At 48.6% G+C, this 16,883-nt stretch overlaps 1 protein-coding gene across 1 annotated transcript; it reads left to right on the top strand.

Annotated features, from left to right (window-relative positions):
* The first annotated feature begins 14,663 nt into the window (after window positions 1–14,663).
* On the top strand, window positions 14,664–16,296 carry LOC147101159 (uncharacterized). The gene is made up of 2 exons (XM_085966016.1): window positions 14,664–15,345; window positions 16,160–16,296. Exons 1-2 carry the CDS (start codon window positions 14,721–14,723, stop codon window positions 16,294–16,296), a joined length of 762 nt encoding a protein of 253 aa, XP_085822142.1. The 5' UTR covers window positions 14,664–14,720.
* The last annotated feature ends 587 nt before the right edge of the window (window positions 16,297–16,883 follow it).

The following is a 16,883-nucleotide window of genomic DNA, read 5'->3' as shown; positions in this document are numbered from 1 at the left end:
GGTGCGAGTTAGGACACGAGCAGCCGAGTTTTGGATTACCTCAAGTTTACATAGGGTAGAATGTGGGAGGCCAGCCAGGAGTGTGTTGAAATAGTCAAGTCTAGAGGTAACAAAGGCATGGATGAGGGTTTCAGCAGCGGATAAGCTGAGGCAAGGGCGGAGGCAGGCGATGTTACGGAGGTGGAAATAGGTAGCCTTAGTTAAGCTGCGGATATGTGGTCGGAAGCTCATTTCAGGATTAAATATGACACCAAGGTTGCAAACAATTTGGTTCAGCCTCAGACAGATGTTAGGGAGAGGGATGGAGTCGGTGGCTAGGGAACAGAGTTTGTGGCGGGGACCGAAAACAATGGCTTCGGTCTTCCCAATATTTAATTGGAGAAAATTTCTGCTTTTCCAGAACTGACAATTTAGAGACTGTGGAGGGGTCGAGCGAAGTGGTAGTGAGGTAGAGCTGGGTGTCGTCAGCATACATGTGAAACTGACACAGTGTTTTCGGATGTTGTCGCCAAGGAGCAACATGTAGATGAGGAATAGGAGGCGCCAAGGATAGATCCTTGGGGGACACCAGAGGTAACGATGTGGGAGCGGGAAGAGAAGCCATTGCAGGTGATTCTCTGACTACGATTAGATAGATAAGAATGGAACCAGGCGAGTGCAGTCCCACCCAGCTGGACGACGGTGGAGAGACATTGGAGAAGGATGGAGTGGTCAACCATGTCAAAGGCTGCAGACAAGTCAAGAAGGACAAGAAGGGATAGTTTACCTTTGTCACAGTCATAAAGGATGTCGTTTAAGAAAGAAAGAAAGACTTGCATTTATATAGCGCCTTTCACGACCACCAGACATCTCAAAGCGCTTTACAGCCAATGAAGTACCCTTGGAGTGTAGTCACTGTTGTAATGTATGTAAAGTCTGTGGGTTGTATAGCGAAGAAATACACAGACTACAAGAGTAACTTTAACAGGACTTTACTATTCGAAGGTCAGGGCGAATCTGCCCAATAAATCCTTACCCAGCACTTATATACCGGTGTGGTCACTACCGGTATTACAGTATACAGAAGCCAACATAAAGTAGTGCAACCCCTAAAATAGTTCTCTTAAAGGTGGACGGTTACATACAATAGTTCTCTTAAAGGTAGACGGTTACATACACTACAATCCTCCCTTTTTAGCTTACAACATACTTATTCCCCATTAAACATACATGTATTCAACTTCATGTAAAACAGTTTACAGATATAGTCTCTGCGGAAAACAGTTCACAGATTCAGTCTCTGCGGAAAACAGTTCACAGATTCAGTCTCGGTGGAGGCGTCTCCTGCGCTTCTTGACTCAGTCCGGACAACGCCTCCGTGGTGTAGCAGTTCCCGGTGGTGTAGTCGGTTCACGTTGCGGAAGTGACTCGTCCAATAGTCCTTCCCTAACTTAACAGCTTGAACTCTGTAACTTCTGAACCAGCATTGCTGACTTTAAAAAAAAAAACAATTGGATTGCCTTGGGAAGTTCCCCTACTTCCCAACTGATTTGGCTCCGTTCTGAGGGACCACGTGTGTGATCTGGTAGAGGTGATAATGGTTCAGATGGTTATCATCTTCTGTTTCGTCTTTTCCTTTTCTGCTTCTTGGAGACTCTCTGGGCTCCCTTGTCAGCTGCCAGCTCTAACGCCACCATCTCCCTATGTTCCTTAGACTTTAAGTGATTCATCCTGATTTCTGCACTTTGGGAGTTTTCAGCACAAGCTGGGCAGACCAGGTCCTCGTAATATTCAGTGTCACTCAACAGGTCCTGGTAATATTCGGTGTCGTCCTGAGGTAGGCCAGCGAGAGGGTCTTCTATTTCCTCCTTACCCAGCTGGACGTTAGCCGGCTTTTGTTCCACATCCCGACATTTGTCCTGAAGAGACTTCATCATGCGTTCAGATTCATCCTGCTTTTTCTGGGCTTCCTGCAAGTCTTTTACTAATGACCTCATTTGTGATTTCAATACTTCAACTTCATTCGGAGATTGATTGATCGGACTATTCAATCCCTCTACTGAAGTAGCTGTTTCAGCATTCTGTTGTTCTACCTTGACGTGCGTCAGCGTACTTTCGGCATCCAAAGGCTGTTCTGCTGCAGTCTTCTCAGTCTGTGTTGCCACCTCAGCTCTTCCAATAACTTTTGAGAGCTCCGAACCCCTTCCCTTTGACGATTGAGGCTCGTGTTTATGTTTTTTTCCATTGTAGAGTCTTATCCCTCAGCATATGAAGGAGTTGGCTGACTGTTGACTCTTCTGCCATCATCCCTTTCCCATTAGCTGCAGGGCTGTTTATAACCTTGCCCTGGAGGAGTTGGCTGACTGTTAACTCTTCTGCCATCCTCCATTTCCCATTAGCTGCAGGGCTGTTTATAACCTTGTCCTGGGGCTCCTTTGCTGTTTCTACTTCGCCATCATCCGCAGCCCCCACCATTCGAATTTCCACAATTGAATCGTCCGGTGATGCTGCACCCAACTTCAGTAGGAGCTCGGAAGTCATGTCGACCAATTCCGCCTTTTCTGCCTGCAACCTGCTAACAAGCGCCTTCAGTTGCGGCACATCTTGTTCCACCAGATTAGAGCACGCACCTTCAGCAGCCGAATCAGCTTTGATTCGTTTGGCCTCCTCGTGCAGACGGTTTGTGTGCTCCTGCTCCCTTTTCTCCCTCAGCTGCTTCTGTTGTCTTCCCAGATTCTCCCATTCGGTATCATAGAACTTTTTCATTGCTTTCACCTCTTGCTCGAGACGGCAACTCAATTGTTCTAATTGCTGTCGTAATCTGAAATAAGTTTGCGTTCGAGCTCGATGTTCCTCAGTAATATATATGTCTGTAACTTGAACAGACTCAGAATTCTCTGTCCAACTATGTTGTTGTTGTTCAGAGGAATTCTGTTCTGAAACTTTGTTCTCGTCTGGAGCATAAGCCTTTATGTACACATTCGTTCTACCAACCTTAGTCAGCAAGTCCATTTTAGACTTGTCTTTCATACTTGGGCTGGTCTTATCATCCTCCGTTTCAGAGTCTGAGCTGATTGTCTGCCCCGAGTCCTCACTATTTATTGCTTTTAGGTAGTGCCATTCCATGTCTATTTTCTTGATCCACTCCCGTCCTAGAAGTGGTGGTCCTCCCTCAGGTAGTACATATAAGTCCATTCCTGGGTGTTCTTTGCCCCTGTCTCTCACCTTGACTCTTATCTTTCCCATGGGGTATACTTTATGCCCCGTGTATGTCTGCAATACGAACTTGGTATCTCTCAAGGGTATATGTGAGAATAGCCAGTTGTAATCCCTTCGATTTATGACTGATAGGGCTGATCCAGTGTCCAATTCCATTTTCACTTGGACTCCGGCTATTTTTAGCATGACCCAGATAGTTTGTAGGTCAGCTTCCTTACTCACATTGTGAATTCTCAGACTACCCAGTTCCTGGCCGTTTGGGTCTGAATCTGAATTATGTTCATCTGAACTCTTCTCAGCCACCTTGTGTACTTTGTTGTACTTTTCCTGTGATGGCTTTTTTTGGTTGTTGGTCTTCTTCCCTGACCGGCATACTTTAGCGATGTGACCCAGTTTGCCACATTTTCTACATTCCTGGTTTTTAAACCAGCATTGGTTCTGGTCGTGTGTTGTCTTCCCACAACGATAACATTTTGTTGTACCCAAAGTAATTTGATCCACACTGAGTACCGCTGCCTTGAGCTGCATTTCCGCAGTTCCTTTCGCGGCGGCTTCGTGCGATGCTGCAATAAGGACAGCCCTATCAAGTGTGAGGTCGTTCTCTTCGAGCAGTCGCTTTTGCGTTCCTTCCTTCGACAACCCGCACACGAACTTGTCTCGCAATGCCTCTGTCAGATTTCCTCCAAACTGGCAGTATTTCGCTAATCTACGCAGTTCGACCAAGTATTCCGCGTTGCTTTCCGCTTTCCGTTGCGTTCTCGCATAAAATTTGAATCGTTCCGCCAACATCAACGGTGTGGGGTTCAAGTGATCCTTCAGAACAGCAACAATATTAGCGAAAGTCTGATCCGCCGGTTTAGCTGGTGATAGAAGATGCTTCAATAGGCCGTATGTCTTCGCCCCCATCGCGTTTAGCAAGGTTATAGCTTTATCATCATCTTCTATTTTATTGGCCTCACAATATATCTCGATACGTTCTACGTACGTGGCCCAATCTTCCACCTCGGCATCGAAGTTGTTGATGTTACCATGCTTAGGCATCTTCACTATCTCTCACTATCTTTCTGCGAACAACAGAATTTCTCTTTAACTTTTTAACTTTTTCTCTTTTTTTTTCAAAAATGGCGGTTTCCCGCGCTTGTCTTCTTCCCCGCCTACTGGCAAAATGGCGGTTTCCCGCGCTTGTCTTCTTCCCCGCCTCCGAAAATGGCGGTTTCCCGCGCTTGTCTTCTTCTGGTGGGAGGGTAAGCTTTGCCCTCGGGCGCCGACCGCTGGTTTACGGGGTTTGCAGTCTGTGCGCCGGCTTCAGTTTATTCTGAAGCGCGCGCTAGAAAAGCCGATCGTGTTCCTTGTTCCCCCCCCCTTCTTCTTTTCGGCAGGGGCAACCGGCGCTGGGGACAACCAGTTGGCGTCGGACAGATCCAGCTCCTGGTCCTTCACGGCAGCTGCTGTAAGCCGCTGGCCGGAACCTCGCTCGGTCTCTCTCTCGGGCTCTGTCTCTCCCGCTCGCGCGGCTCTCGCTCGCTCTTTCTCGGGCTCTGTCTCTCCCGCTTGCGCGGCTCTCGCTCGCTCTCTCTTGGGCTCCCAATCGCGCCTCCCAGCCCTCTCACAGTCCGTGTTTCCCTCCCCGGCTGCGGCTGAGTTCTCCGCGATTTATTTATTTTTATCTTCCCGCGCCTTACGACCCCGGTCGCAGCGCCTCGTGACCTCGATCACTGTCCGGCCTTTTTCACCCCAATCGCACCTCCCAGCTTCTCGCAGTCCGGTGCTTTCCTCCCCGGCTGCGGCTGAGTTCTCCGTGGCTTATTTATTTTTATATCTTCCCGCGCCTTACGATCCCGGTCGCAGCGCCTCGTGGTCGCGGTAGTTGTCCGGCCTTTTTCGCCGTCGCGGTCTAGCCATCTCACAACGCTCCCCAGCCCGCTTGTACCGCGGCTTCCGTGCTCCACGCTGCCCCGTCTCAGCGCCTCTGGGCCCGACTTCTGTCCGGCTCCTTCCCCCTCGACTGTGGTCGAGTTCACTGCCCTTCTCCTTCGTTGATTTTATTTATTTTCCCTTTACTCACAGTCACCATGGCCGACTTGCTTCTCGTGCTGCTAGGCTCAAGCACCACCGTGGCAGAAGGGACAATCCGTGCCTGTTGCTGATGGAAGGCTTCGTGTCTGAAGTCTTCCTTCTTTCTTGCTGTGCAGACTCGAGTTTTCTCTCAGCAGAACGACGAGGGCGGTTGCCTCTTCTCGACGCTTCGTTAACTGCTTCGGAAGTATTGCTGCACGCAGGGTAAGATCGAACTCGTCGCCACTGTAAAGTCTGTGGGTTGTATAGCGAAGTAATACACAGACTACAAGAGTAACTTTAACAGGACTTTACTATTCGAAGGTCAGGGCGAATCTGCCCAATAAATCCTTACCCAGCACTTATATACCGGTGTGGTCACTACCGGTATTACAGTATACAGAAGCCAACATAAAGTAGTGCAAACCCTAAAATAGTTCTCTTAAAGGTGGACGGTTACATACAATAGTTCTCTTAAAGGTAGACGGTTACATACACTACAATGTAGGAAACATGGCAGCCAATTTGCACACAGCAAGCTCCCACAAACAGCAATGTGATAATGACCAGATAATCTGTTTTTGTTATGTTGATTGAGAGATAAATATTGGCTATTTAACTCCCCTACTCTTCTTCAAAATAGTGCCATGGGATCTTTTACATCCACCTGAGAGAGTAGAACGGGCCTCGGTTTAACATCTCATCCAAAAGACGGCACCTCCAACAGTGCAGCACTCCCTCAGCACTGCACTGGAATATTAGCCTAGATTTTTGTGCTCAAGTCGCTGGAGTGGGACTTGAACCCACAACCTTCTGACTCAAAGGTGAGAGTGAGCGCCCTCTGAGCCACAGCTGACACTAGAAGAGTTAGGAAAGATGTGTATCTTAAGGGTGCTCTTACGCTTCAAGTTTAGCATCAATCCAAAGCAGTTGTGGCTTCGCACCTTCACTAAACTTGTGAGGTGTAAATCAGGTGTTAAGGCCCATTATGTTTCATTTCAGGTGAGGGTCTGGCACTGGATTCAGGCTGCATTTACAGGCTGCAGTGGCGGTACGTCGTGAAATCACTTCACACCAATGATACAGTTGTACTGTAGATGCACACTGCTGCTGGTGAGTTAGGAATGGTGCGGGCAAGTGGTTAAGATGGCGGGGGTGGGGGGGTGGGGAAGGTGGACATTCCACATTCCCGAGGCTTTCCACCCACCCCCCCCCCCCCCCACCATCTTAAAGTTACCTCAGATCAGGCACGGGAGGGCCACCTGACCTAGACAGTCCCGATGCGTCATCGGTGTGGCGACCCCATTTTAACGGGAAATCGTGGGAGGACCACAAAGCGACAAACCCACCAGCGGAGCACAGTGGCCAGAATAGGCCAAAATAAATTTTACTTTAGATTTTGTGAGGATTCCTAGTGGGCCAGGAGGAGTAGGAGTGCTCCACCACCAGCAGGCCTTTGCAGCACCCCCATCCCAGGACTAGCTTCATGCTGGAGACTGTTCACCTGGGGCCCTGGCTGCGCGCGGCCTCTCACCCGATTTCACACTCCCACCCACCGGCTCTTATGCCATTCCCGCCGGCTTCGGGCAGGAGACAGGGCAGAGGAATGTAAATGAGGCCCGGGAGTTAAAGTGGCCTGGGCTTCACATCGAGGTGCTCAAGGGAGGAGTTTCTGTACTGCCCTGCCCCCCCACAGCTCGCCCAGCCCAAACATGCCCAGAGTTAAAATCAGCACTTTAGTGCCACAAAATCATCATCATTGCAAGATTGCACATTTATTCAACTAAGATTAATGCAAGGATACTTTAAGTATGCTTCTAGCTGTTTGTTTAGTGTTGTACCATAAGCTGTGACATTTGCGGTCAGGGGAAATGATAAGCTGTTAGTCCCAGGTAATTCATTCGACATCAATGAAAAGTAACCTTTAATTACATACAAAGAGCAAGTCATCTGTATTCCTCCATATTGCACCTGTCTCTGTTTTAACAACCTGTACTTATCTTCTGTATAGTCAAGAGATGTTTTCGTGATGTTATACAGGTAGTCATCATGTTAAAGCAGAGCGTAGTTCCTTTGCTTGGAATTCCAAAACTATATAATATATTTATACAGTAACTGTTATCAAATTCACTCTGGGTTAATGCATTGCACTGCATGGTATCAAATTCGATCCCTGGACTAGCCGGAAATACCAATTATAGAACTACAATTAAGAACATAAGAACATAAGAAAGAAGAGCAGGAGAAGAGCCCCTCGAGCCTGCTCCGCCATTCAATAAGATCATGGCTGATCATCCACCTGAACTCCACTTCCCCGCCCGATCTCCATATCCCTTGATTCCCCTAGAGTCCAAAAATCTATCGATCTCAGCCTTGAATATACGCAAAGACTCAGCATGCACAGCCCTCTGGGGCAGAGAATTCCAAAGATTCACAACCCTCTGAGTGAAGAAATTCCTCCTCATCTCAGTCTTAAATGGCCGACCCCTTATTGAACTCAATAAGCCAGAGGTCCCGTTACCTGTCAGCAATCCCTTTTCAATCTCAAATGTGAAAAGAGCATGCAGGCAATGTACAAGAGACCTCCTGGTGTCCATGGCATTGTACCCCAGCATATATCACCATCTCCAGGAGAGGTGGTAAAGAGAGAAAAGGCTTAAGGGGAGAAAATAAAATTTACATTCGTGTCTCGGGCACTGGGGTAGCACCATCCTGATGTTGCTATGTTCCTATGTTGGAACCACTCCAGGGGTTGACCTACATGCACCTTGACCAGCTGGATGGCACATCTAATCTGACCCGTACTCCTGGCCTTAAAGCTGGCATGCTATGCCAATCTGAAATGGAGTCCAAGGGGAGCTTAGGAGCCCTTGATGCTGCCACTGGCTTCTGGAAGAAAAATGTTCCATTCCTCATGTGGTATCTTGAGGTGGCCATAGATGGAGACAGACATAGGTTAACTCCTTAACATGGTTTAATCAACACTTGCACATAAAAGCTTCTGCCATGAGGCAGCAAAAACAAAGAGTACAACCAGTACAGATCAGACTTAACTCAGGAGAGCAATTGCCACAGCACCACCTGGTGGATCAGGTTACTCATAACCTCCCAGGTTACTACACTCCTCCCCCCTTAAGATTGCCGTATGCAATTCTTAAACAATAACCCTTACTAGGTACTACGTTTTAATTAACCAGTATGCTCTAACCATGGTTAACCCCTGACTAATTTAACAGGTTTGTATAAGTCTTTCTGGTTGCTTGCGAATCCTTTGTGAACGTCTTAATTCCACTTGTGGTGGATTCTCTGATTCATTCGCACTTGAGATTGGAGTAGTCTCTGATGTTGGTTTTACTCTGTCCCACTGTGGCCTGGCAGTACCAGTGTCCACTGGCACCTTATAAGCCATGCTGGGTCCTGGAACAGCCTCCTCTACTGCCCTTTGTTCCTGCTGCCGGCTGAAAAGCTGATCCACATGCCGACAAACCCCTCGACCATCCCCTAGCAACACGGAGTACGACACAGGTCCTGTAATGTCCTGGATTAGTCCTGGTATCCATTTCGGTCCATAACCAAAGTTCCGGGTGTACACAGAGTCCCCTATGGTGAAATGGCGAGCTTTAGTATGTTTGTTATGGTATGCTTTTTGGTTTGTTTGTTTTGTCTCAACCTTGCTTTTGAGGTCTGGGTGTATCAGGTCTAACGTGCACCGCAACTTTCTCCCCATCATCAACTCAGCCGGAAAAAGCCCCGTGGTAGCTTGGGGTGTTATACGATAACTAAACAAGGCTCTATTGAGCTTGGTCTCCAGGGTGTCACCTGAGCTCTTCCTCATGAGCTCCTTAAAAGTCTGCACGGCTCGCTCGGCTAACCCATTTGAGGCTGGGTGATGTGGAGCCGAGGTGACATGTGTGATTCCATTCCTTACCATGAATTCTTTGCTCCTTTCACTAACAAAACACTGTGCATTGTCGGATACAATCATTTCTGGAATACCATGCGTGCTGAAGCTATTCCTGAGACAATTCAGTGTGGCATCAGTTGTTGCAGAGCTCACTGGATAAACGTTGATCCACTTTGAGTGAGCGTCAACCAGCACCAAAAACATTTTGCCCATAAAAGGTCCCGCATAGTCTATGTGAATTCTCCTCCAGGGTTTGCTGGGCCACTCCCAGGGATGGAGTGGTGCCCCGACAGGTGCTTTCCTCTGTTCCTGACATATAGTGCATGACTTTACCTTTGACTCAATTTCAGCATCCAAGTTAGGCCACCACAGGTAGCTCCTAGCCAGTCCTTTCATTCTAGTCATTCCTGGGTGCGATTGATGCAACTGTTCCATCAAAGTAGAGCGTCCCCGCTCTGGGACTATGATGCGTGCTCCCCATAGCACACATCCATCTTGGACACTGAGCTCGTGCTGTCTCTGTCTGTACGGCCCAAACTCCGGTCCCTCACGGTGATCTGGCCAGCCTTTCAACACATACTCACGGACCCTTGACAGAACGGGGTCCTTGGCTGTCCAGCCCTGGATTTGCGCTGAAGTCATCAGGGGACTGATCTCCTGATCCAGCATCAGGACGTACTCCTCAGGGGAAGTACTGCGAGGAGATTTTGAGAGGGGCAGGCGGCTGAGAGCATCCGCGTTCCCGTTTTCCTTGCCGGCTCTGTACGTGATCACATATTCATAGGCTCTTAGTATTACTGCCCATCTCATTATTCTCTGTGATGCCATTTGAGGCACCGCTTTCATCTCATTCAGTAAGCTAATAAGAGGCTTGTGGTCAGTACTGATTACAAACTTCCTCCCATATATGTACTTATGGAATTTCTTTACTCCAAATATAATGGCCAACCCCTCTTTATCAAGCTGTGAATAGTTCTTTTCCGCAGCTGTGAGCGTGCGTGAAACAAACCCGATGGGCCTTTCCGCTCCATCTGGCATGCGGTGGGCCAACACTGCCCCCACTCCATAGGGTGATGCATCGCAGGACATTATCAGCTCCTTCTTCTCGTCGTAATGCACTAACACCCTGCTGGACTGAAGTAGCTCCTTTGACTGCTGAAACGCTTTTGCTTGCTCTGGCCCCCAATGCCATGGCTCCTCCTTTCTCAGCAGTTTGTGCAGGGGTGCCAGCAGCATCGATAAGTTTGGAAGAAACCGGTTATAATAATTCAGGAGCCCTAGATAGGCTTTCAGTTCAGTCACTGAGGTGGGTGCCGGTGCATCCTGCACTGCCCGCACTTTCCCTGGTAATGGATGGAGGCCTGTGGCATCCACCCGATGTCCCAGGAATGTAACTTCCTTCTCCATGAAACTACACTTACTCCGTTCCAGGCGTAGCCCCGCCTCTTCCAGCCGCTGTAGCACTTTGTCCAGTGTTTTTAAGTGATCCTGATCGTCACTTCCTGTTAGCAGAATATCATCTAGGTACACGGCCACCTTTGGAATGCCCTGCAGAATGCCCTCCATAGTCCGTTGGAATATTGCTGGGCTAGAACTGACACCAAATGGTAACCTGGCATACGTGAACAGCCCCTTGTGCGTGTCCACCGTGACAAACTTTTTTGATTCTTCATCTAGCAATATCTGCTGATACGCATGACTCATGTCCAGTTTGCTGAATCTTTCTCCCCCAGCGAGCGATGTTAACATGTCCTCCATTCTCGGAATGGGGTACTGTTCCAGTGATGATACTCTGTTCACTGTTAACTTATAGTCACCACACACCCTTATGTTACCGTCGGGCTTCAATACCGGGACTATTGGTGCCGCCCAGTCTGAAAATTTCACTGGTTCTATTACTTTGTCCTTTAGCAGGCGATCTAGTTCCGCCTCAACCTTGGTTTTCATTGCAAAAGGTACCGACCTTGGTTTAAAGAAATGAGGCGTGGCATCACTGGCTACATGAATCTTGGCTGTGGCTCCCCTTAAGGTGCCCAGTTCGTCCTTGAACACTAACTCATGCTTCATCAGCACTTCTTGCAGTGCCTCTGTACTGTCCTCCATTTTATTCATTGCCTGCCAGTCCACACTCAACTCACTGATCCACCCTCGCCCTAACAGGTTTGGCCCTGACCCTGCTACCACTACCACCATAAGCTCTTTGGTGACTCCTTTGTGTTCCACTTGTACTTCGGCCGCCCCCAAAATGTCCACCTTCTGTCCTGTGTAGGTTTTGAGACTAATGGGGCATGTACCTAGCTCTGGTACTTTTGCTTCCCCCCATAGCTTGGCGTACTCAGTCTGCGACATTATGGTTACACTACATCCGGTGTCAATCTCAAACTTTACTTGACCTCCGTTCACTATCAAATACTGAGTGAGAGGGGGTACGTTGGGCCTTGAAGTGCCTATACTGTATACAGTGAAAACCGACTCACTAGACTCACTAGACTCTTCCTCCTCTTGTATGTAATTTGCCCGCTTTGTGTACTTCTCCCTCCCCCCTTTAGCATGCTTTGCCCCTTTAGCACTGCTTCTCTCACTCACTGCCCTTTTACAGACTTTCTTTAAGTGCCCTATTTTTCCACAATTGTGGCACTTTGGCCTAGAAATTCAGTGGCCTGCGCCACCAGTTTGCGCCCAAAGAAGGCTTTTGCGCCACTGTGCAAGCCTACCGCGATATTTAGCGGGGCGCTAATGGCGGCGTTAGCCATTAGCGCTGCGCCACCACCAATGATGTCATCGGTGTGCGCAGCGCCCCGCTATCGCCCCGCTGGCCATATTTGGTTGCTGCCGCCTCCCCCGTGTCGGCCGCAAACAGCGACCGGTACACGGGGCCTACCTGTGCCGGTAGTGGGGCGAGTTAAGGTGGAGGTGCGGCCGGCCGCTTTTTCGGCGGCCGCCTGCCCGCACCTCCTTCCCCGGCCTCCTACACCCCCCCCCCCCCGCGGCATTGCCGGCTGTTTCCAGAGAGCCTGGCACTTCTCCTTGGTGCCGGGCTCATTTGCCGGCACTCGCGAGCGGGGATCGTGCTGTTGCAGGCACCTCCCCCTTAAGAATGAGAGGAAGGCCTGCAGTACCGCAGTGTGCCGTGCCGCAGCGGGTGGCGCTGCGGCACTTTACACGCCGATATTCAGTTTCAGCGCCCCAAGTGGGGCGCCGAAACCCTTGTTTAGCGGCCGGCTTCCACTTGGGGCGCTGAAACTGAATTTCCCGCTGGCGCAAGTGGCTCCGCGCGCAGCGGTAATTCCGGCGCCCAGGCGAGCTGGGAGCCCCTAACTGAATTTCTAGCCCTATGTCTTTGCAAACCTGCAGTCCTTTGCATAATGGCTCGTCCCGCCACATCGGTAGCAATCCCCAACCCCGACTGGTGGACTTTTCGCGCCAGCTTCCATCTTGAAAACAGCTCCTCCCACTGGTTTACTCCATTTCTCCTTACTCATACTGTTTAAGTCCTTAATATCCTTGTTAGCCGTCTCCATGGCTTGTGCTTTTTTAAGTGCCGTCTCAAACGTTAATCCTTCTTCTGACAGCAACCTTTGCTGTATACTGTCGTCGTTAACTCCGCATACTAGTCTGTCCCTTAACATGACTGTGAGCGCATTTCCAAAATTACAGTCCTGTGCGAGCTTCCGAAGCTCCTCCACATACTCAGTAACGCTTTCTTCCGGCCTCCTAATCCTCGAATTGAATTTCCATCTCTGTACTATTTCACTAGGTTTCAGATTGAAATGATTCTTTAGTAGACTCACCAACTCGTCAAAAGATTTTTCTCCTGGCCACTCCGGGCTCAGCAGATTCCTCATCCGTGTATAGGTTTGCGCTCCCACACCACTCAGTAAAATGGCCCTTTTCTTTTCAGCACTGTCCACCTCGTTTGCCATAAAGAAATGGCCCAGTATTTCACAATACTCCTCCCAAGACTGCGACTTGCTGTCAAAAGGTGCAACGGAGCCTACCGTTCCTGCCATCCCTGGAGTCCGGTCACTTCAGCCAAAAAACCAAACTCCGTTTCGACACCCGCGGCCTAGCCTCGTGCTTTTCTGACTAGTTTGCTAACCAACCCGAGCACCTCTTCCGAATACTCCAAAACTCTTCCGTCCTTTATTCTCGTCGCCATATGTGGTATCTTGAGGTGGCCATAGATGGAGACAGACACAGGTTAACTCCTTAACATGGTTTAATCAACACTTGCACATAAAAGCTTCTGCCATGAGGCAGCAAAAACAAAGAGTACAACCAGTACAGATCAGACTTAACTCAGGAGAGCAATTGCCACAGCACCACCTGGTGGATCAGGTTACTCATAACCTCCCAGGTTACTACACCTCAGCATTGACATCACTCGCTTTGAGGAGCACCAAGTTCAATCTTCTTTAAATGCACTCCTCTTTCCTGATTGCCATTCCTACTGGAAAATGCATGTGTGGATGCTGGGTAAGGATAGGATCTGATTCATTTATGAGTACCCTCTCCCACCCCCTTCGCCACTCAAATAGCCCACTGAAGCTCACTTTCCAGGGTCCCAAATGAAGAATGGCCACTTGGGTTTTACAAGGAGATAACCAGTGGAATGATGTTCCAGCCAGAGTTACAATCGCCATATAAGGAAAGGATAACATTGAGAAAGAGATGGACCACCATACTATTTTATTTTTGTGGGAGAAAACGTATTAAACATTAAGGCATGCTGGGGTACTTGACCACTTTACTAATTGAACAAAGGACACTAAACTAGTTAAAACGAAAAGAACTGCTGACTGCCATAATGAAGTCAAGCTGACGTTTTGGCTTAGGACATCTGGTGATAAAATGTGAACATGTTAATCTGTTTCTTGAGAACAATGGAACCTATGAAACCTTATGTTGAAATGTAATGTAAGCTAATCACCTGAAGTTGTTTACCTTGCTGTATAACTATGAGTGCTGTACATTAGTAATTTAGAGTGCTGGTGGGCAGTAGGGACTGCTGCAGACTCTCCGTGATATCACGTAATAAATTCCTAAAGTGAACCTCGAAGTCTCCGTCTGATAATTAATTTCCTCCACAGAATTTGGCGTAGTCATGCAGGATCCCTAACAACGGGATCTAAAAGAACTAAGAAGGCCTAAGTTGGGTATAGCGTCGACCTTGTATATCACTTGGCCCGCTTAGGCTCCAATTAGACAAAGGAAATTTAAAAAGGGGCTCTCCTAAAAATAAAAGGAAAGTGCCCGGTGCCTCCCAGCTGAAAGGGGGAGAGCACCTAGCGCGTCCCAGCTGAAAGGGGGACGGGCGCGGTTGCCTAGTTATCCGGCCGGTGACTCATGCTGAGCCAAGAAGCCCGTCAGGCTGAGGCAAGACTGCTGAGAAGAGAGAAAAGACTATGGCACCGAATTAAGTAGCTACAAAGAAAATAAAGGGTTGACTTCGAGACTCGCGGACGGAAAAGCCGGTGAGCGCTCATTGTGTTTTGTGTATATAAAATAACCCGCGGTTGTATAACCAGTAAGTTTAAAACTAAGTTACAGGAGTAAGGAGAAGATGGGAAATAATGGCAGTCGAGCGGATTCGTCCGAGCCTGCCAAGAAAGGAGCCCGAGGCAAGGTAGAACAGGAGGCTGCAAATGGTAAAATCAAGATATGTAAAAGAACGAATGACAGAATAAAAAAGCTCGTGCAACATCGAAAAAAGGTAGGAGATCCCATCGTTCCACCGGGATCGCCAGCCGATACTGTAATAAAAGAAACAGGAGACGATCGGTATGCGGTAACTTTTAGTAGTGATCTGTATGGATGGTCGGGTGGAGATTGGCCTTATGGGGGAAGTTTTAAAATACCTTTAATAAAAGAATGGGAAGAAATTACTAGAAATGAAGGAGGGGATCCTGAGTGGGACACCCCCTATATGTTATGGTGCTTTGCTAGGTGGATGGAAGTAGCAAAAAGACACCAACCCCCAAAGAAGAAGGGGAAACAGGAAGAGGCAGAGGCTAGTCAGAAAAAGGAAGAGGTGCTGCCTAAGGCTCCTGTTGTGGGAATGTATCCCCGAACCCCAGCGGGAGATCCGGTTGAGATGGGGGAAGAGTTAAATAATTTACTAATGATAGCAGCTGCTCTAAGACAGCAACCGGCACGATTTCCGGCGCCGCCTCCATACAATCCAGCAGGTCTAGCGGCACCACAGCCAGTTGTACCCCTACCAGGGGCACAGTCTGGACCTCCACCCCCACCCGCAGATGAATCCGTAATTGAACCTCCTCCTCCAGCAGAGGCACTCGGAGCAGGAGCTGCTGCACTGCCTGGTAGTAATGTACAGGACCTACCCTCACGTGACGGACCTACAACTAGGTCACAAACACAACCTGACATTACTACCCATCAACTTCCTCGAGTCATGATAGGAGAGGTGGCAGTGTTAAAACCATGGTCCCCAGCGGAAGCTAGAGCTATGATAGCCGAGGCACCAGACCCCTTAAAGAAGCCCACTGCCTTTCATAATTGGCTAGAACAAATATGTACCATTTACAGCCCTCTTCCTGGGGATGTGCTAATGCTGCTAAAATGTGCGTATGGGTCCTCATGGTCGACCCTAAGGGACGGATTTGCTGTTCCCCCGGGAGAAAATGGAGATTGGCGACAAGATGATGTACAACTGGACCAGGGAAATGAGTCTTTTGCTCACTGGTTAGAACATAGAGGTAAAGAGGCTATAATGAGAGGAGCCAAGAAGCATAGTGACATAGGAGAAGTTACTCGATGTCTGCAAAGAAAGGAGGAGACAATTCCTGATTTTGTAGCTCGATTTAAAAGCAAGTGGGAGGAACATGCGGGAGTTCCGTTAGCAGACAATGGACCTTTGGCAGTACAAACACTGCTAAACTGCATGTTACCCTTTCAAGCTCAAGCCTTTAAAATGATTAATCTAAATTGGCAGACTCAGCCCTGGGTGGACGTTGTTACTGCTCTGGTAAATATGGATAGGGAAGGACTCTTTACTCAGTCGAAAGAGCAAAAGCCAAAAACAGCGGGACAATATTTCCAACAGAATAGAAGAGGATTTGCAGGAAGAGGAGGTTATGGTAGAGGCAGAGGAAGGGGAAGAGGACAATGACCAATGAGAGATAGATCACAGGATGAATGTAGGAACTGTGGGAAAAGAGGACATTGGGCTAGAGATTGCCGATGCCCCCCAAGGCCACAGCAGGGATATGCCCAACAAGGAGGGTATCCAGCTCCAGGGGCAGAAGGAACTTCCTTTTCTTTCAGTAACCCTAATCCATCCACATAGGGGTGCCACGGAGAAGCGGTGGTACAGGCGGCTGTGATCAGATTGTCCAAATCCATGAGAGAACAGCCTATGGCTACAGTTAAAATAGGAAATAGCCATTTGGACCTTCTGGTCGATACCGGTGCAACAATGTCCTCTGTACCCCCCTCCGTGGGTATACCCGCCAGTCAATTTAACGTTGTAAGCATGGGAGTAGCCGATATCCTTATGTTAGAACCCCTCTCCAAACCTACCGAAATTCAAGTGCACGGGCAATCCGTCACAGACACCCTCATAATTTCTCAGACCGCCCCTCTCCCTATGTTGGGAAGACAGGCTTTATGTAAATTGGGAGCAGTTATATACTGCACTCGAGACGGCATGTTCATGGAACTGCCTCAAATACAAACTCATCAGCTAATGAATTTAATGATAGAG

This window comes from Somniosus microcephalus, chromosome 24, assembly GCF_052327205.1.
Source record: "Somniosus microcephalus isolate GS21.2 chromosome 24, FLI_Smic_1.0, whole genome shotgun sequence".
NCBI lineage: Eukaryota > Metazoa > Chordata > Chondrichthyes > Squaliformes > Somniosidae > Somniosus > Somniosus microcephalus.
Note: the sequence above shows the minus strand (reverse complement) of the source record. Positions and strands in the feature narration are given on the sequence as shown.

Coding starts and splice junctions, on each gene's coding strand:
- LOC147101159 (XM_085966016.1), top strand. CDS start 14,721: ATGGGAAATAATGGCAGTCGAGCGGATTCGTCCGAGCCTGCCAAGAAA. Junction 15,346..16,159: donor GCCTCCATACAATCCAGCAG/GTCTAGCGGCAC, acceptor AAATATGGATAG/GGAAGGACTCTTTACTCAGT.